The sequence below is a fragment of the Dendropsophus ebraccatus genome, chromosome 12 (genome assembly GCF_027789765.1).
Source record: "Dendropsophus ebraccatus isolate aDenEbr1 chromosome 12, aDenEbr1.pat, whole genome shotgun sequence".
NCBI classification, from domain to species: Eukaryota; Metazoa; Chordata; class Amphibia; order Anura; family Hylidae; genus Dendropsophus; species Dendropsophus ebraccatus.
In genome coordinates, this window is record NC_091465.1 from 79,982,393 (window position 1) to 80,005,106 (window position 22,714).

Consider the following 22,714-nt stretch of genomic DNA (forward strand, 5'->3'; position numbering starts at 1 on the left):
TTTCTATGGAGATTTGCTGCTCCTGGCATGGACATAGGAGGCAGCAGAGAGCACTGTGTCAGACTGGAAAGAATACACCACTTCCTGCAGGACATACAGCAGCTGATTTTGCAAAAGAAGTAAATTACAATTCTGTATAATTTTCGGATACGAGCTGATCTGAAAGATTTCCCTGCTAGCGTTCCCCTTTAACTCTTTAGTGTCCAGGACGAATCTAGATGTTTTCATTGGTAAATCGATAAATGCTAATGTCCTTGCGTCATGTGAGATGACGGATGCTCTTTGTTATAGTTTTATGCTCATTGTAAATCATTAGGTGATGGCATTTTGCGGTGATGTGTTAGATGGAGGCATTGCTGGGTCCGGGTCTGCGGACGGGGGAGGGGTGGGCTCTAGATTTATTAGTTAATTTAGTGGAGTAATTGCTATTCCATTGCCTACAGAGAAATCCATACAAGTCAGCGCACCGCATATTGACGCAGTTAAGCCCACCAATAACGTCTGTATTGAGTGATGTGGTTCAATTATAATATATTAGTGACTATTAGGACCGTCATCAGTTCAAATGTACAGGTATAAGGGATGGTTATATCCTAACCATGAAAAATTCCTTTACAAAGTGTCACTTTTCACTGTGTTCACAAGTTCTATTCATGAAACAGGAAGCTCAGGATGAAAAGTGGTCTAGGTGCTGGACGGGCGTCTGGAGGTAGGACTGTGGAAGAACAGACAGAACATGGGAGTAACTAAAGGGCCACATGTATCGGCATTGCTCTTTTCATGCTTTCTGCCAGTCACAGGCGAAGTGTCGGAATCACATTAAAGAAGAGACTAATCAATTGAAACATATGGAAGTAAATTGTCCCCTAAGAATCAGGAGGAGTCGTCTGGTTTTCTTCCAAGAACATCCATGTTCCCATATGTTCTGTGCAGCTCCTGGTCGTATGTTGTGTGATTAATTGTTTATGTGTTATAAATACCGTCTAATGGAGTCACCGGCACATATGGAGCACATGTAAGAGCGGCGTATGGTAGAATATTATGCCAGGTATCTATTATCTATCTCATATCTATCTCATGCTTGATAATGGTTCAGTGAGAGAACTGAAACGTTGCATCCTGTGTTTCTGCACATTTTTGTAATAAACCACTACCTTTTTTCACCTTATGCTGGAGTGCTTTGGATTTTCGTGTGATATCTCATATCTATCTGTCTGTCTCCTATCTGTCTCCTATCTGTCTGTCCGTCTGTCCAGGGGTGTAAATAGAAATGGCTGGGCCCCATAGCAAACTTTTGATTGGGTCCCCTTTCCTTCCTAACTGACCCTAATCTGTCCACCTAATGTTGCAAATGATGACAGTTCAAGGGGCCCAGTGATTTGCAGAAGTGGGCAATGGAGCCCTCCTGATGTGGTGGGCCCCATAGCAGCTGCTATGGCTGCTATAGTGGTAGTTATGCCCCTGTGTCTGTCTGTCTATCTATCTATGGGTCCATTTACACAGAAAGATTATCTGACAGATTATCTGCCAAAGATTTGAAGCCAAAGCCAGGAACAGACTATAAAGAGATTTTTTTCTCTTTTCAAATCCATTACTGGCTTTGGCTTCAAATCTTTGGCAGATAATCTGTCAGATAATCTTCCTGTGTAAATGGAACCTAATACCTATCTATCTATCTATCTATCTATCTATCTATCTATCTATCTATTATCTATATTTTAGAATTAAAAATAAACAATTTGGACATTTCCAATAATAATAGTAATAGTGTCTTCCTGTAGCTTCTCTTACACTTTTCTATGACTGTCCAATAATCCAGAACATTTGATAATCTGACATGTATCAGGTCCCATTGATGGCAGTGCAGCAGACGTGTCCATTTGCACATGGCACTGCCGGGTTCGCTGGTCTCCACTTTGCTTACATCTCTCCTACAATCATCCAGGCGCCATGCGTCTTCTCTGAGCGGCCTGGATGATTTTCTCAGGTGGTGGATGTCAGCGCCCCCATAGATTGGAAGCTCATATGCTCCGGATATTCTGCACACATTCCATATAGCGCTGTAATTCTCTGTGACAGTAGGAAGTTACAATGTAATAAATACGACACAAACAGAGAGGCTGGTATCCCGCGGGCACAGGCCCAGGCTGCGCGGAGAAGGCTATTAGCAGTTCTAATGAATGGCAAAGGAGATGTTATTACTGCCACAAATTCTGCTCACTGAGTAATCACACAAGGAGAATTTTTCACATTTTAAAGGGAATGGAATAGGACGGCTCATAAATGACTGATTGGATGGAGAAAATATTCCGGCGAGCGCTGGTCTGGGAGAAGACGACGCCTGGAGGTTGGCAATTTTCAGACAAGCAGGGTTAAGTGTCGCTCTGCTGCAGAGGCCTGGGGTACGGAGAGAAGGGGGAGCGTCTGTAAAGGCAGGAGACACAGAAGCCAACATAACTGAGGGCAGGAGACATGGAAGCCAACATAACTGAGGACAGAAGACAAGGAAGCCAACATAACTGAGGGCAGGAGACATGGAAGCCAACATAACTGAGGACAGTAGACATGGAAGCCAACATAACTGAGGGCGGGAGACAAGATGACCAACATAACTGAGGGCAGGAGACATGGAAGCCAACATAACTGAGGGCAGGAGACATGGAAGCCAACATAGTTGAAGGCAAGAGACACAGAAGCCAACATAACTGAGGGCAGAAGACAAGGAGGCCAACATAACTGAGGACAGGAGACATGGAAGCCAACATAACTGAGGACAGGAGACATGTAAGCCAACATAACTGAGGGCAGGAGACATGGAAGCCAACATTACTAAGGGCAGGAGACATGGAAGCCAACACAACTGAGGACAGGAGACATGGAAGCCAACATAACTGAGGGCAGGAGACATGGAAGCCAACATAACTGAGGGCAGGAGACATGGAAGCCAATATAACTAAGGGCAGGAGACATGGAAGCCAACATTACTAAGGGCATGAGACATGGAAGCCAACACAACTGAGGACAGGAGACATGGAAGCCAACATAAATGAGGGCAGGAGAAATGGAAGCTAACATAACTGAGGACAGGAGACATGACAGCCAACACAACTGAGGGCAGGAGACATGGAAGCCAACATAACTGAAGGCAGGAGAAATGGAGGCCAACATAACTGAGGGCAGGAGACATGGAAGCCAACATAATTGAAAGCAGGGGACATAGAAGTCAACATGACTGAGGGCAGGAGACATGGAAGCCAACAGAATTTAGGGCAGGAGACGTGGAAGTAAACATAACTGAGGGCAGGAGAAATGGAGGCCAACATAACTGAGGGAAGGAGACATGGAATTCAACATAGCTGAGGGCAGGAGACATGGAAGTCAACATAATTGAGGGCAGGAGACATGGAAGCCAACAGATCTGAGGAGAGGACAGGGGACATGGCAGCCAATATAACTGAGGGCAGGAGACATGGAAGTCAACAGATCTGAGGGCAGGAGACATGGATGTCAACAAATCTCAGGGTAGGAAACATGGCAGCCAACAGATCTGATGGCAAAAGACAAGGAAGCCAACATAACTGAGGGCAGAAGACATGGAAGCCAACAGTTCTGAGTACAGGAGACATGGAAGCCAACAGATATAAGGGCAGCAGACATAAAAGCCAAAAGATCTGAGGGCAGAAGACATGGAAGCCAACAGATCTGAGGGAAGGACACATGGAAGCCAACAAATCTGAGGACAGGAGAAATTGAAGCCAATAGATCTAAGCAACAACTGGGGTATATTGAGTCCAACCTGCAAAGCAATTTTGTGACATCATGTAGCAACAATGGATTTCAATGTGGACAAACAGGGAAAAACAGTAGTTTTCACCATGTCCCAGCTGCAAGATATACAGAGGGTAAAGCAAAGCTGGAGGATAGGTCCAGGATCACAAACAGCACCCAGCACACCTGCCTGGGCAAACATCTGGACCCACTTAGGGTGGGGGCCCATGGCAATTGGATTAAACATGGTCTATGGGGGCCACAATTACCATATGATATTCAGAATAGTTTATAGTAAGATTCCTCTCAGTGGTGTCTATCTCCAGCAATGGATTAGCAAGATTTCCAAACAACTGGATGCCAGATGATTGGGATTTAAGACATTACGGTCAGTCCAATAATCTTCAAAGTTTCGTACGTCGCCCCTTGATTAGTCTGATAACTTGGAAAGTCTGATGTTTCTTTACCTGTTAACTGGATTTCCCTATTTCCAGAAATAATTTCCCTCATCGACTTGCGGAATGGAAATGGCGTCATTGACATTCACGGAGCGATGGGTTCCGCTCAGGTTCTATCAGTGACTATTGTTTTCCCGAAAGTGATGCAACAAATCTTCGACATGAAAATAAATAAAATTTGAATCTGATGGGAATTCTGAGATCTGCTCTCCGAATGAAAATGAAAGTTCAGCGCATAAAAGGCCCAGACGGCGAGGAGTGGCGCAGGTAGTCGGGAAGAATACATTTCTCGCTGGTGGATATAGATCAGCAACCGGGGAGTTACCGGAATGCAAAAATATGAACAGTCTTGAAAATTACCCAGCAATCTGTGAAGACTGCGCAAAATGCTGAGCACGAGGAAGGTACGCGGATGCTTCACTGACTATTGTTTCCTATGTTATACACTGGTAACATTATATTGTATATGGAGCAGGGACATACTGCAGTGACTAATACTGGGCCTATTGACACAAGGAGGCTAGTACTAGTCACTGCTCCTGGCTCCAGGGTTCTCAGGGCACCACCACTCATGGGGTCCCATGGTTGCTCCTTGAAATAAGTAGGACCAAGGAGCAGTAACTAAATGAAGGAATCAAGTCTGGGGTCTGACGTGATCTTTTGAGATCTGGTCTTAGGTCTAGATTGACCCTAGATCTCTGATCTGGGGTATGGAAGTAATCTTTGAGAGTTATGAGTCTGAGTCTTTGGGGGTCTAGAGTCTCAAATGATCTTTAGAGGTGTGGGGGTCTAATCTGATCTTTAGAGTTGTTCATTCTCAATTTATCTTTTAAGGGCTGGTCTGGAGTCCAAAATGATCTTCTAGGGGTCTGATCTGGGGTCTGAATTGATCTTTGGGCATCTTGGGCCTAAAGTGATCTTTAGGGGTCTGGAGTCTAAATTGATCTTTAGGAGTCTTGTCTAAATTAATTCTTTTTCGCATAGTATATGAAGCACATATTGCAACAGAGAGGGAGATTTATCAAACATGGTGTAAAGTGAAACTGGCTCAGTTGCCCCTAGCAACCAATCAGATTCCATCTTTCATTTTCCAAATAGTCTGTGAGGAATGAAAGGTGGAATCTGAGCCAGTGTCACTTTACACCATGTTTGATAAATCTCCCCCATAGTGTATAGCACCACAATACATCACTGGCTTTGTGTGTAGTATAGTATATCTCTGCATCTACTGATCATGAGTTGTTAGATAATTCTGGCAGGCCATAACTTTCCTATGAAGTTGGGAAAGTTTGTAGTTGGGGGGAGGGGGACCCATCAGTTTCTCTTACACCTGTGTGATTGAATAACATAAAAATTAGGGGATGGGACAGCCTCGCCTTTTATTTGGTCTTCCAGATGGACCTCTACCCTTTCAAACAGGTTCTATATGTGTTTTTTGGGATGTCCAATAATCCAGAATTGAGCCTTCTGTGTGTTCATAATTATAAATGGAGGCTGCATTGATTCTGAAGAATTCCCTCCCCCCACTCTGGAATCATGGGCCTACAGCATTCGCTACAAAAGAAAAAGTCTATTTTTACAGAACTCAAGAGATGATAGCATTCTGTGCAATAATATGGTTTCTCAGTTCAGGCCGAGAGGCATCGGCACCATTGTGAGATGTGGACTCCAGCTCAGCGCTCCACTAACCTCAGCCCCTCAGGTTGTTTCCTCTGAATTGTGTCTTGGCTACAGACGCTTCCTCTGGCTGGCAAGCTAGAAAGGTATCATAAAAAGCAAAAATACCATGACTCTACTTACTGAGTAGTCGCACGCTGGAATTATATGAGCCGAGTTTATTGGATGCCAGGCATGTGTAATTCCCATAATGCCTTGAGGTGACATTTGAAAACAGAAGCACGGACCAAGTCCTCTCGTTCTGGATCTTCAAGCCTTCTATTCCTGCAGCCAGTCTGTGGAGGATGAGGCCGGGACAGTCAGATGAGCAGATGAAAGAAAAGAAAATGTCACTGGAGATGCCGTCATCATCGTAGAATAATCAGCTGATCACTTCATGCAGAACTTATAGGATCTGTCAGCTGGAAAGACGCTGGAGATGTTTCCCTGGTAAGAGGAGTGACGAGACATCCTTCACCCCACCAGGACCCACCATTGGCCTAATATAGGGTTAGGCACTTTGTAGCTTTTTACACCATTCATAAACTAACATAATGGTCTGGGTCTGGTGTGGAGTCTGATAATCTAGGGGTCTGGTGTGGAGTCTGATAATCTAGGGGTCTGGTGTGGAGTCTGATAATCTAGGGGTCTGGTGTGGAGTCTGATAATCTAGGGGTCTGGTGTGGAGTCTGATAATCTAGGGGTCTGGTGTGGAGTCTGATAATCTAGGGGTCTGGTGTGGAGTCTGATAATCTAGGGGTCTGGTGTGGAGTCTGATAATCTAGGGGTCTGGTGTGGAGTCTGATAATCTAGGGGTCTGGTGTGGAGTCTGATAATCTAGGGGTCTGGTGTGGAGTCTGATAATCTAGAGGTCTGGTGTGGAGTCTGATAATCTAGGGGTCTGGTGTAGAGTCTGATAATCTAGCGGTCTGGTGTGGAGTCTGATAATCTAGGGGTCTGGTGTGGAGTCTGATAATCTAGAGGTCTGGTGTGGAGTCTGATAATCTAGGGGTCTGGTGTGGAGTCTGATAATCTAGAGGTCTGGTGTGGAGTCTGATAATCTAGCGGTCTGGTGTGGAGTCTGATAATCTAGGGGTCTGGTGTGGAGTCTGATAATCTAGAGGTCTGGTGTGGAGTCTGATAATCTAGGGGTCTGGTGTAGAGTCTGATAATCTAGGGGTCTGGTGTGGAGTCTGATAATCTAGGGGTCTGGTCTGGGGTTCGATAATCCAGGGGTTCAGTCTGAAAGTTTCTGAAAACTCCACTTTGGGGCTTCATAATTACAAAGTCTTATCTCAGACCTGAAAACTGAGGGGTGAGGTCTGGGGTCTGATCATTTAAGAGTTCGGTCTGGGGTCTGATACATTAGGGGTCTAGTCTGGGTGTCTGATACATTAGGAATCTGGTTTGGGGTCTGATACACTAAGGGTCTGGTCTCAGGTCTGATCTGGGGTCTCATATATTAAAAGTCCGGTCTGGGGTCTGATAATTCAGGAGTCCAGTCTGGGGTGTGATACATTAGGGGTCTGGTCTGGGGTCTGATCTGGGGTCTCATATATTAGAAGTCCGGTCTGGGGTCTGATACATTAGGGGTCTAGTCTGGTGTCTAATACATTAGGGGCCTGGTCTGGAGTCTGATACATTAGGGGTCTAGTCTGCGGTCTGATACATTAGGGGTCTGGTGTCTGATACATTAGGGGTCTGATCTGGGGTCTCATATATTAGAAGTGTGGGTTCTTATAATTCAGGAGTCCAGTCTGGGGTGTGATACATTAGGGGTCTGGTATGGGGGTCTCATACATTAGAGGTTTGGTCTAGGGTCTGATAATTTAGGAGTCTGGTCTGGGGTTTCATATATTAGAGGTCTGCTCTGGTGTCTGATAATTTAGGCGTTTTGTCTGGGGTCTCATATATCAGAGATCTGCTCTTGGGTCTGATAATTTAGGAGTCTGGTCTGGGGTCTCATATATCAGAGATCTGCTCTGGGGTTTGATAATTTAGGAGTCTGGTCTGGGGTCTCCAGTTATACATTGAGGCCCCTGTGGGACGCATATAAGGATGCACAAACCATAGATAAAGCTCATAGGTAGTAAGTGTCTCCCAACCTGAGAGGGCATTCCCATCACAATGGGCCCCTCCAGCGGCAAGTCAGTGGAAAACACTGACCCCCCTCCCCCGCTGCCCTTCTATGAGAGATACAAAAGAGTTAGATAGTGGATTGGGTGGAGGAGGAAATATAAACAGTGAGTTTGATTTCCGCTATGGGATTCCCTTTTAACTTTGTTCTTAAAGGTTAGGCCCACCTCTCATTTGATAGAGACAGTGGTTTCTAACAGGGATCAGAGAGGAAACATGGCTGCCACCTCCTGTACTCACCGCTTGTCATCCTTAAACCATTCAAACTCTGCTGGGGGCTCGGCTAATGCCTCACAGCGAAGCACAGCTGGCTTCCCGACGGGTGACTGAGCGTTCTTCACATCACTGATGAATGGAGGATCTGAGGGAAACAAAATGTTACACACATTCAGTTGCCGTAAATAAAAAAAAAAATCAATTTGGGAATGTTTGGGGAAAAAAAAAGTATATGTATATTTTTGTAATGTTTTTATTACCCCTCATGGATTGAGGAAACTGGTAGGGTATGTTTCTCTGAGAGTATTATATATTATATATTAGGTGAGCTCTTTGAAAGGAGTATTATTTGTGTAGGAAGTGGTGTATTCTTTCCAGTCTGACACAGTGCTCTCTGCTGCCACCTCTGTCCATGCCAGGAACTGTGCAGAGCAGGTGAGGATTTCTATAGGAATTTGCGACTGCTCTGGGCAGTTCCTGACATGGACAGAGGTAGCAGCAGAGAGCTCTATGTCAGATTGGAAAGAATACACCACTTCCTGCAGGACATACAACAGCTGATAAGTACTGGAAGACTAGAGATTTTTAAGTAAAGTAAATTGCAAATCTATATAACTTTCTGACACCAGTTAATGTGAAAGGAAAAGAAAAACTGAAATCAAGGGCGCTTTAAAAAAAAAAAAAAAGTAATAATAATTTGGACACTATATGGTAGTATTATGTGAGCTCTTGGGGGCTATGTTGTCACTGCGTATATTTCCGCTCGTAGTGCGAACCGCGAATATACGCCCGTAGTTTTGAGGTTGATGCGTTCGCTTGAAAGTATACGATATACGGCCGCACAATGCACACTACGTATGAGCTTACGGCCGGATCGTATACGCTGCCGGGAAAAATGAACAAGACCATTGTTTGGGGACGGAAATGTTGAAACTCACGGCCGTGGATTTCCATGCGGTCCCGTACAAAGTACGTATTGCAGCCAAATTGAACTTGATTTTTCGATCCAAAAGGTTCTGTGAGTTTTATTGGGCTGGGCGAAGATTTCCAAGTAAATGACCTGCCTCAGATCACTTCGAAACAAGCTAGGGAAGCATAACTCTACTACAGGCGTATGTTCGCAGTGCGTACGCATCCGGCCGCATGTCGATTTTTTGCACACCCGTAGTTTCAGCCGCACACGTACGGCGGCGTAAGAACTGCATACGGATTCGTACGCAGTGTGAACATAGCCTTAGGGTGTATTATTTGGGCACTATATGGCAGTAATATGTGGGTTTATTTAAGAGAGTATGATTTCGGCACAATATGGCTGTATTATGTGAGTTTTATTAAGGAGTATTATTTGGGTACTATATGGCAATGTTGTGTGTTTTTTAAGGAATTATTATTTGGGTACTTTATAGTAGTATTGGGTGGGATATTTGGGCACTATATGATGGTATTGTTTGGGCTGTATATGGCAATGTAACCTTAAAACTATATTGCAGTATTTTGGTATGACATGGGTTGAAATTGCAAGAACTGGCTAGGTGGGGACCTACTTTGGTTGTTGCCCAAAATCTAATTTTCTGGTAACCCCCGGCCCCCCAGGGGGTACATCTGCCGAGACAAATAGTGATTTGTATGGAAGGTTATAATAACTTTCCGGAGCCATTGTAGACCCATACAAGGCTTTTACAGATGCTGACCTCCATGGCTCAGAATTTTTTTTATTTAAAGGGAAAGCGCTCTGAAACGATTATCCTCAGATTAAGATTTTATTGTGCCGGCTCGTAGTGTAACGATTTTTTTGTAATGTTTGGTTGAATTATTGATTTCAGGTTGTACCTTTTCGCTTTCGCTAGATCCTGCAATGTGAATCCGTTTTCCGCCTCCAAAGTAAAATATTATATTTACATTGTAACTACGACTTTTATTTCCTTAATGCCCTTAATGGGTTTCCCAGGGGAGCGGAACGCCACAAAGCGCTCTCCGTTTTTCAGCGCTGGGATTGCAGTCGACTGCTGCTTTCTGTCGTGTGATAGAGACAGATCTAGGAATAAGACCATTCCGCCTGGTATCTATTGCCACTGAAAGCCGCCTCTTTGCTCTTATTTCCTGACATCTATGGCTGAGGGCTTGTGGCTGCTTCACCCGGTTATTGTAAAACGGCCTTTTATGTTTTTTATGTCTGCCATTTCCTTAGCATTACGCTCCGTTTTATGATTTCAGGCACATAATATGGACCCTCTTTCTATAAATAATACATCTGTTATATTCCCCGCTGGCAATGCGACAGGATTTGGCCTTAAAAGCAAATATGCGCATTTAACGGAAATATTTCGCCGCTATAAGACTTATTATATGACTCAGGGGGTGAATATTTATGAAAATGGGTGCAGAGACAAAGGCGGTGATATCCGCCATAGGAAAATACAGCAGATTTTTTCGCTGAGTACACTAGTTGATTGATGAGGACATCACCGCCATTTTTATTCGCCCCAATGGGAAGAGCCATACTTGCAGCTCCTGGGCTCCATTGCAATATCTGTAACAGCCACTTACCCAGCTACCGGGCGCCATTTATAATACTGATGTCTTCTTTTATGGACACAACAGTACCACCATAGTTACAATTTACTAATAGGTCAAGTGGGATTGGGGGGGGGGGTGTTTCTTGGATACATGTATGGCTTCATGGCTTTATTTAAAGGGGAAACGCAAACGCAAACGTGACGATTTTGGTGTGTATTTTTGCGCTCTTCCAATTTTTACCTTACACACAATGATTTTTACGGACCATGTGAGCTAATATTAGTTTGTCTTCACAGGCAGTCACATGGGTCTCTCTAGGACCCAGAAGTCCCTGACTGGGATGGCCCAGTGATGACATCACCAGGTTTGCTCAGTGACATCACAAAACCACCTATGGTGTCTGAGATGACAATGTTTTACGATCTTACATAGGGCCATGGCTTTTGGGATGGTGGATAGATGGAATTACCAATTGGGCCCCTCCCATGTGGACCTCTTTTACCACCCCGATCCCTACAGGAGTGTCCCCTTCATGCAGCACTCACAGTTGACCGTGATCATCACTTTCTTGCTGTCGGGCATGGACACTCCATTTGACGTGATGCACTCGTACTCTCCGGCTTGCTGTCGGTTGATTTCCGTGATCTCCAAGAGTTCGCCCTCGCTGGAAAACCCTTCTGTGGGGTGAAGGTGGGAGGGAGAGGTTTGGGGGAAGGGCAGGAATGAGGGTTGTGGGGTAGGAATGAGAGACAAACACACACTTACAACACAGAAACACAACATGAAAGTTATCACCTCCACTCGCAGCTGAAGATAGAAAATACGTTCCCTATAAGTCTAGGTAACCACTTGCCCGGATAGAGCTGAGGTGCCACCTTGGGGGGATGACACTACCACTAATCACTAAGGGCACACGGCTTCTTCAGCCTCTCTCTGTTCCCTCTGGTAAACCTCTGGTGGACTATTAACCTATTTATACTTAAAAACTGTAATGGAGCCGCCTTCTGACCCTGGTTGATACCATTACAACCCACCACCTAGAACATGAGGGGCACAAGGCTTCTTTACCCTCTTTCTTTAGCCTTGGACAACCCCCTGTTTACCCATTTTTATCCAAAAATTGCAATGGAACTGCCATCTAACAGTTGACATCAGCCCAAGAACATAAAAGGCGTGTGACTTCTTGACCGGTCTTCTTTTGCCTTGGACAACATCCTGACTATCTACGAGTTGATCCTACCACAACCCAGCATCAAGAACATGAAGGGTGCATGGCTTCTTTATCCTCTTTCTCCTCCCTTGGACGAACCTCTGGCTATTCACCTGTTTATACACAAGAACTGAAATGGAACCACCGTCTGAGTCTGTGTGACATCTCCACAACACACCAACATGAACATGAATGGCACTTATCTTCTTCACCCTCTTCATCATTCCTTGGACAACCCCTTGGGTGACTATTTTTCCAAACATATTAATGGAACCACCTTGTAGCCTTTGCTGACACTACAACAACCCATTCCTGACAACATGAGGGGCATGTGGCTTATTTACCCTCTTCCCTTGGGCAACCATCTGGTAGACTATTTATCCATGTATACCCAAAAACTATAATAGAATCACCTTCTAGCCCTGCCCGATACCACAACAAGCCACCACCAAGAATAAGCAGGGCACATGGCTTCCTTCTCTTCCCTTGGATGACCCTTTGGGTTACTCTTTACATATTTTTACTATTAAAGTTTAGGCCCACAGAGGGGTTTACTTTTACATCTTACCGCCCAGTAAGAATAACTAGCTGGAGCAACATCTCTTTGAAGGTTTTTTGTCAGAGTGTTTATATGTTTTTTCTTTTACCAAAATTATACTAGTAGATTCATTGGTTTTCTACTAAATTGGCTGTAGTATGTTGTTGTATATGCATTAGGTCATGGTCGACCTCATTTTTGTGTCCTTTAAAAAAAATTGGATGCGTAATGAACAAAATGAACAAATAAAAAATTAAGGTGGATCGCCACCCAAATTGCTCCTTCCTTCCTTTACCATTGGACACCATTACTGATACACAATCTGTACTACACTTCCACAACATATAAGTTTATGTAACACATGCGGCCTACCTCATAGGTTCTATGGAAGCTGTTGCTAAGCCTCAGTGACCCCAGCAACCAAGGTGCAACATATGCATGGTAGTCACTGAGGTTAAGGAGGAACGGTAACAATAAAATAATAAAATACATATTTCTCATTCGGTAATAAAAAAAAATTGTAAATATTTATGCAAAAGTTTCGACAATAGTTCTATTTCCGAAACGGGATTGACAGTGATGTCTGTTGCCGTGGAAACATTCTACCACTTGCCGGCTTCTTGACCTCTTAGTTTACGAACACCGGGGAGATATGGTTATATGATGTTGTTTTACATGGAGAGGAAAAGAAATCATATTTACAGTATATGAGCAGACACAGAGGGAACACAAAGCCATAGTGGAAAGAAAACACTGTCTCTCTAGGGATGACGACCTGTACCCTTAGGGCCACATTACAAACCCAATGGGCTACAACCCAACCTAGCAACTACAACTCCCAGCATGCCTGCACAGCACTTGTAGTTTTGCAACATCCATAGAGCCATGTTGAGGAATGTTGGGTTTGTAACGTGGCCCTAGGGGTATGGACTGTCATCCCTATCGGTTACCACTATGGGTTTCAAAGTAAATTACAAATCTCTGACACTTTCTGTCACCATTTGATTTAAAATATATATATTTTTAGTGAACTACCACTTTAAGGCCCTTTTACACTAAACATTTATTGGCCTTACTTGGCATAATGTTGGCTGATATTGGTCTTTCAACATGTGTCAGTGACGGTCTGTAGCATGTCGCTCCATGTAATATGAACAGCTGCAGCAGACTGCCATTGACTTCAATGGGTGGCCCCTCCTGCCGCTCGCTGCTCTCTGCCTGTATGTGTAATAGCACAGACAGCAAGTGGGGAATGAGGGGGAAGTGAGCACTGAGCTAACAGGTTGGCACTCGCTTCCCCCAGAATATTGTGGTGTGTACACAGTGCCCAAACAGGTGCCGACTGTCCTAGAAGTAAACTTTTCCACTGACGAGGAACGGTATCACTTACTGTAGTTGTCAATTTATTCATATATTACCAGGAGGAATAAAGGAGGAACGGCACAATGTATATATATGTACAAACTGTGGGGTCTATAGAAGATGCTGGAGATGTAGCTATGGGGGGCTGAGGTTGTGCCCGGTGTGGTCGTACAGGATGTTGAGGGGTTCCACAAGGTTTATTGTATTAGGCAACTAAAGGTCTCATACACATTGGTGAATAAACGGCTGGTGTCGGCAGGAGAGGCCTTATATCCCCCAGTGGGTGATGGCTGGCAGCGGCTTACCTCCCCTCCTCACTTAACAGCTAAGCTAAGCCATCGTCCATGTGTATAGGGTGAATGGAGGAAATAGCTGTAAGTGGCCGTCAGCTATGAAGGTGTATCAGCACCCTAATAGTCAGGGGGGCTATTGAAGGGGTATAGGCACCCTAATAGTCAGGGGGGCTATTGAAGGGGTATAGGCACCCTAATAGTCAGGGGGCTATTGAAGGGGTATAGGCATCCTAATAGTCAGGGGGCTATTGAAGGGGTATAGGCACCCTAATAGTCAGGGGGCTATTGAAGGGGTATAAGCACCCTAATAGTCAGGGGGCTATTGAAGGGGTATAGGCACCCTAATAGTCAGGGGGCTATTGAAGGTGTAATAGCACCCTAATAGTCAGGGGGCTATTAAAGGTATATCAGCACCCTAATAGTCAGGGGGCTATTAAAGGTGTATCAGCACCCTAATAGTCAGGGGGGCTATTTAAGATGTATCTGCACCCTAATAGTCAGGGAGGGCTATTAAAGGTGTATCAGCACCCTAATAGTCAGGGGGGCTATTGAAGGTGTATCAGCACCCTAATAGTCAGGGGGGCTATTGAAGGTGTATCTGCACCCTAATAGTCAGGAGGGCTCTATTATAGATTTCACATCAGTGGCTTGAAGTAACATATAGAAAGCACAGCCAGCTTAGAGTGGAGACAGCGGCTCATCAGTTCTAGCATAATCTTCTCCTCATCCACCTTTAAATGCTCCCCACTGAGAGAAAACAAAAAGGAGGAGGCAGGAACACAAGCGTGCTAAAAATCGATGCAGCCAGAGCGGGGAGAGGTGAGGCCATGTTATTGTGGAGCCTGCGCTCCCTCCGCTCCGCTATACACCAATGTTTTAGTAAAGGATAGATATTAGATGCTATGGCACGGCTGTGATTGCTATGCCGTGCTGTGGGATCCTGCCGAGCAGGGCATAGGTACAATCATGTGTATAATACGGGGGGTGGAGCTGCCATCCGTAATGGAAACTGAGTCTATGTGCGGAGTAAGCGGCGGATCCTGGGCGAGAAATTGAGATTAACAATGACGGCTACTGGCAGTGACAGCAAAGCTGCTACGTGTCTGCGGAGGAGGAGATGTGACTGCATAAGAGGATGGGGGGAGCACCCCATGGGGGGGGCTATAGTGTCATCTCTGATATCACCGAAAGATCAGACAACCCCCTGATATATGCGTCTACTATAGGGGTCTAAACAGCTTGTCCCATCTTCTATGCATAAAGTTTAAAGTGAGCCCCCACCTTTACCTCCATATTGTCTATAGGTTGAATATAGTGTAATAAGCCCGCACCTGTGTTAGTATGCCAGGATGTACAGCTGCGGTGTGAGTGTAGTACTGCCCTGGGATCTTTACAGATGTCATCAGGTATTTGGGTTCTCTAAAGTTATGGGGCTCATTTTTAACCCCATAGGTCAGGCCATTCCCCAATAGGCATCACATTTGGATTTGCATATAGATCTAGTGGATCATGATTTAAGCAATTGCCCTATTGCGGTGTCCCACCACGGGTGTTGCTATTAATTACACCCTTTGTAAAAGTCTGTACTTATTGTTAGTCAGTGGTGATGAAGGTAGTGATAAAGTTTCGCCACTAGATGTCGCTGTTATAGATATGTGTACTCAGATGTTGCACGGCTGAAGCATGCAAAGGGTTATTGTTTATTTGTGTGTCACACGGATCTGTGACCACACAATAACATCTAATCAGGTTGGGGAGTTGCTAATTAAAGGGGTACCCCGGCAATTTTTTTTTCTTTCAAATCAACTGGTGTCATAAAGTTAGAGAGATTTGTACTTTACTTCTATTTAAAAATCTCAAGTCTTCCCATACTTATTAGCTTCTGTATGTCCTGCAGGAAGTGGTGTATTCTCTCCAGTCTGACACAGTGCTCTCTGCTGCCACCTCTGTCCAGAGCAGGAGAGGTTTTCTATGGGCATTTGCTGCTGCTCTGGACAGTTCCTGACATGGACAGAGGTGGTAACAGAGAGCACTGTGTCAGACTGGAAAGACTACACCACGTCCTGCAGGACATACAGCAGCTGATAAGTACTGGAAGACTGGAGATTTTTTAAATAGAAGTAAATTACAAATCTTTATAACTTTTTGACTACAGGTGATTTGAGATAAAAAGATTTTCGCTGGAGTACCCCTTTAAGGGGATGTTCTCTCTCTCTATATATATACTGTATATTTATTTATATACAACATATTAGGAAATTCTGTGTTAGTAGATGGGGTTCTGTCCTATGTTCAGGATCCTCATCTCTTGGTCAGAGAGGAGAGGGGTTATATAGAGAGTCTCTCGCTCTGGAGGACTTGTCCTGCATTACACAGACAATCCCTCCATTTATTTGAATGGTCGCCGTGTAATGCCTACTTTCTCCTGTGGTAGCGCTGCAGAGAACCAGAAGATACAGTCAGGCTTCCCTGCAGATTACAGATGCAGGTGCATCAGCGATCTCTATGAACAATATTGTTTATAGCAGAGAAAACCTTTAAAGAATCTATTGGGTCAATATATCAGGGCAGGCAGGCAGGATGGATAACCTTGATAAGAGGGAATGTAACAAAAATACATGGGAATGAAGGGGTTAATGACAGACTACCTGACATAAATGGGAAATCCTCTCTTATTCTTGGCTGACATCTGAGCGGCTCCCCCAACTTCCTGGCGGCCCTTTCACTCTATACATCAAAGTCAGTGCCGGGGATGATGTATAAGTTTAATGTGTTGCTATAATACATCAAAAGCCAGATGGTTGGCTGATAATGTATGGATATAATGCATCACTGTGGCGCTGTCTACCTCCTGATGTATGGGGCACGCACCCCTCCTCCTCCTCCTCCTCCTCCTCAGCGATGGGTACCAGGCCTCCTACCAGCTTCACAGCCAGGCTGGCACATGTACAGTATACGGTACATCTACAGTATATGGTACATCTACAGTACAGTACAGTACAGTATGGTATAGCCAGGGGCGTAGCTAGGATTCATGGGGCCCCATAGCAACAAAACTGTATGGGGCCCCCTCCCCTACACACAACACAAGGCACTATATATGTATATAAACAAAAAAGGGTTAAAAAGCAGAAGTCAAGGAGATCTCTGCTTCACTACTCACGCACTGATAACCCCTGAGCTCTGCACTGAGAACAAAGGTAAGGGGTTATCAGAGCAATGAAGCAGAGATCTCCTTGTCTTCTGCTTTTTAACCCTTTTTGTGTTGCAGCTGTGGGAATTAGCATCACAAGTGGTAGGCACAAGCAGGCTTTGGATGCAACAAAAAATGTTTATTGGTAACAAACCAGAAAAAAAATAGTCCAGCATGAGGCTTTTACAGCTGCCGTTCCAGCTTCAAACACAAAGCGGCTGCCTTTCAGACACATTAACAGAAAGCATATACACACCACCGTGTAGTTATGTCCTTATTCAGACCAGCAGTCTATAGCAGCTCGGTTGCAGGGCTTCTCTCTCCAGCTCCTGCCAGATTCACTGTGGATCAAGTGACTCCCAAACACTCTCAGCAGGTTGTCTCTCCACACCTAATGCACCAAGTCAGAGGCTTTTAAAAAACCCAGTAAAGCCTGGACCGGACCCTGGGAACGGCCTCCCACCCACACTACAGCCGTTCCAAGAAAGACAGCCCATTTTAGCCGCACAGCAGCTATACTAAATAGCAAATGTCAGTAACCTATAGTTACTGACCATGAACTGCTTTCTTTCCCCCACAGAGTCCCAGGACCTCTGTGGCACATACATTGTAGTTCTCCTGCTGCAATTCAGGTATGTGGAAAGTCTGGGATGTACTAGCGGACTGGCAACCCTGGACTCCCTGGAACTTCCATACAGAGCACAATAACCTGCTTGGCACATATCTACCTTCCACAATTTTTCCTGCTGGTTGCCTACACAGCATATAAGTGAACTTTGGGTTACTTACACACTGCAGCACATAAGGACACAGGATGGTTCTTATCTTCCCTGTGCATTCCCGGGCCCCCCTTCTTTATAGGCCTCATAGCAGCTGCCTGCCCTGCCTCTATGGTAGTTACGCCCCTGGGTATAGCTACAGTATACAGTATATCTACAGTATATGGTACATCTATAGTATATGGTATATCTACACTATATGATACATCTACAGTATACGGTATATCTACAGTATATGGTACATCTATAGTATATGGTACATCTACAGTATATGGTATATCTACACTATATGGTACATCTATAGTATATGGTACATCTACAGTATATGGTACATCTATAGTATATGGTACATCTACAGTATATGATATATCTGCAGTATATGATACATCTACAGTATATGGTATGCCTATACTATATGCACTAATCTAGAACACATCATATGCTGCACTAATCTAGAAAACAGCCCCGCACACATTATATTCTGCACTAATCTAGAACACAGCCCCACACACATTCTGCACTAATCTAGAACACAGCGCTGCACACATCCTATTCTGCACTAATCTAGAACACAGCCCCACACACGCATTCTGCACTAATCTAGAACACAGCGCTGCACACAACATATTCTGCACTAAGCTAGAACACAGCGCTGCACACATCATATTCTGCACTAATCTAGAACACAGCGCTGCACACAACATATTCTGCACTAATCTAGAACACAGCGCTGCACACATCATATTCTGCACTAATCTAGAACACAGCCCTGAACACAACATATTCTGCACTGATCTAGAACACAGCGCTGCACACATCATATTCTGCACTAATCTAGAACACAGCCCTGAACACAACATATTCTGCACTGATCTAGAACACAGCGCTGCACACATCATATTCTGCACTAATCTAGAACACAGCCTCACACACATATTCTGCACTAATCTAGAACACAGCCCTGCACACATCATATTCTGCACTAATCTAGAACATAGCCCTGCACACATCATATTCTGCACTAATCTAGAACACAGCCCTGAACACAACATATTCTGCACTGATCTAGAACACAGCGCTGCACACAACATATTCTGCGCTAATCCAGAACACAGCCCCATGCATGCATTCTGCACTAATCTAGAACATAGCCCCACACACATATCTGCACTGATCTAGAACACAGCCCTGCTCACATTTTCTGCACTGATCTAGAACACAGCGCTGCACACAACATATTCTGCACTAATCTAGAACACAGCCTCACACACATATTCTGCACTAATCTAGAAAATAGCCCCACGCACATTTATTTTCTGCACTGATCTAGAACACAGCCATGCACACATTTTCTGCACTGATCTAGAACACAGCGCTGCACACAACATATTCTGCACTAATCTAGAACACAGCCTCTCACACACATTCTGCACTAATCTAGAACATAACCCCACACACATTTTCTGCACTGATCTAGAACACAGCCCTGCACACATTTTCTGCACTGATCTAGAACATAGTGCTGCACACAACACATTCTGCACTAATCTACAAAATAGTTTAGTACACAAGAATGATTTATGCACTAACTCAGAGCATTCCAGGTTAATCTAGAAAATATAATCTAGACCTTAGTTTTGTACACATAAAACTTTGATTTAGAAGAGGTTTTACCATACAGAACATAACCGCATCCTGCAGTCACATAGCACCCAGTTCTTCATGTACTGATCCTGTGTACACATTATATAACACTGACTGTAGACCCCGGACACCCATGAAATCTAAGGTCAATGCCAAAACAGACCCCTACTCTCCTGCTCATAGAATATCCGGTACTTATCTAGAACATGATCCCCTATAGTCAGCATAGCCCATAGCTGCAGTGTGTTTCCTATTCTCAGGGTTACTCTGTATCTCGGTTCTCTGGCCGGAATATCATTGCATTCAGGATAACAGGCGGAGATCTATCCAAATCTAAATGCTGTTATATTAATCCGGAACAGTCGTGTGCACATGCCAGATCTCGTATCGCTAATATCCCATCATAGGGCGGATCACAGCTGCACTCAGCCAACATCTTGTGCTGATACCAAACATATTGTAGACACCACAATATCCTGTCTTAATCCAGAATCCAGATGTGCACACAATATGCCGTGGATTCATACAATGCTGATACAGTGCTCCATACATCCAGGATGGAGAAGAATTAGGTCTATTATAATAGAACACTACACCCGCCATTATACACCGGATCTGAGTACAATACATGTGTTATACATTCAGAAGAAACCTAGAATACTACAACCCCCAACATGGCCATAAAAAGTTTACATCATAATCTATACATAAAACAATACAACCCCCAACATGATCCGTTCACTGGGCATGACCATAATACAATTCTATTATACCCTATACATAGAAGACTACAACCCCCAACATTGTATTATACCCTATACATAGAAGGCTACAACCCCCAACATTGTATTATACCCTATACATAGAAGGCTACAACCCCCAACATTCTATTATACTCTATGCATAGAAGACTACAACCCCCAACATTGTATTATACCCTATACATAGAAGGCTACAACCCCCAACATTGTATTATACCCTATACATAGAAGGCTACAACCCCCAACATTCTATTATACTCTATACATAGAAGGCTACAACCCCCAACATTCTATTATACTCTATGCATAGAAGACTACAACCCCCAACATTCTATTATACTCTATGCATAGAAGACTACAACCGCCAACATAACTGCCAACATTGTATTATAATCTATACATAGATGACTAAACCCCCAACATTCTATTATACTCTTTACGTAGAGCACTACAATCCCCAACATTCTATTATACTCTATACACAGAAGAATATAACCCTCAACATTCTATTATACTCTATACATAAAGCACTACATTCTATTATACTCTATACATAGAAGGCTACAACCCCAACATTCTATTATACTCTATACATAGAAGACTACAACCCCCAACATTCTATTATACTCTATACATAGAAGACTACAACCCCCAACATTCTATTATACTCTATACATAGAAGACTACAACCCCCAACATTCAATTATACTCTATACATAGAAGACTACAACCCCAACATTCTATTATACTCCATACATAGAAGACTACAACCCCCAACATTCAATTATACTCTATACATAGAAGACTACAATCCCCAACATTCAATTATACTCTATACATAGAAGACTACAACCCCCAACATTCTATTATACTCTATACATAGAGCACTACAACCCCCAACATTCTATTATACTCTATACATAGAGCACTACAACCCCCAACATTCTATTATACTCTATACATAGAGCACAACAACCCCTAACATAACCTGTCCACCGAGAATTACCATAATACAATTTTATATACTATATACCCACAACACTACAACCCCCAACATGACCTGACCACATTACAATTTTATTATATTCCATATATAGTGCACTACAACTTCCAACACGACCTGACCATTGAACATGACCAAAATAGATTATATAAGACTCTAAACATAGAAGATTATGACCCCCAACATCTATCTATCTATCTATCTATCTATCTATCTATTTATTATCTATCTATCTATCTATCTATCTATCTATCTATCTATCTATCTATCTATCGATTATCTATCTATCTATCTATCTATCTCCTATCTATCTCCTATCTATCTATCTATCTATCTATCTATCTATCTATCGATTATCTATCTATCTATCTATCTATCTATCTATCGATTATCTATCTATCTATCTATCTATTATCTATCTATCTATCTATCTATCTATCTATCTATCTATCTCCTATCTATCTATCTATCTATCTATCTATCTATCTATCTATCTCCTATCTATCTATCTATCTATCTATCTATCTATCTATCTATCTCCTATCTATCTATCTATCTATCTATCTATCTATCTATCTATCTATCTATCTATCTATCTCTGTCTGGTGCTAGGTATCAGGTAGGTATGGATGTGGATGGTGACTGGATCTTTATAAGGTTTCCATGGTGATGCTACACCTAACAGGAAGGGGACATGTCATCAGTAGTGCAGCCTCAGGCTTTGGGCCTATCACTTCCTATAATCATTTATCGGCCCAGTCTTCCCACTACAGGGCCTATATATACTTACCCTCAGCATAGTGTACTGTACCTAGACTGTAGATAGATGCCATAGAGGGACCTTCACCCTCTGCTGATGCCCAGTCCCCCACACTCCATTATCTATGGCATCTCCTCAGTCCTGACAGGCCTGCACCTCATACAGCGACATATCTGGCAGGTGTGAGGTGGACGCTCTCTGAGGTATCTGGACGCTCTCACCTCTCAGCTGCTTCCAGGTCACGGTCGGTTCCGGTTTTCCCACAGCGAGACACATGAGGTTGACATTCGCTCCCTCGTTCACAGTGATACTGGAGGAGATGTTCACGATTCTGGCTGGAACTAAAAAAAAAAAAAAAAACACATTTGTTAAAATTTTAATTTATCTTACAGCATGAACATACTGGATTGTTAAATTTTA

General features: G+C 43.6%; 1 protein-coding gene across 1 annotated transcript in view; it reads right to left on the minus strand.

The window, feature by feature from the left end:
- IGLON5 (IgLON family member 5) overlaps positions 1–22,714 on the minus strand; it is a 342,036-nt gene that overhangs the window by 16,350 nt on the left and 302,972 nt on the right. The window contains 4 exon segments of the mRNA XM_069949022.1: positions 6,027–6,178; positions 8,259–8,379; positions 11,297–11,428; positions 22,516–22,635. Coding sequence (XP_069805123.1) covers positions 6,027–6,178; positions 8,259–8,379; positions 11,297–11,428; positions 22,516–22,635 — 525 coding nt within the window.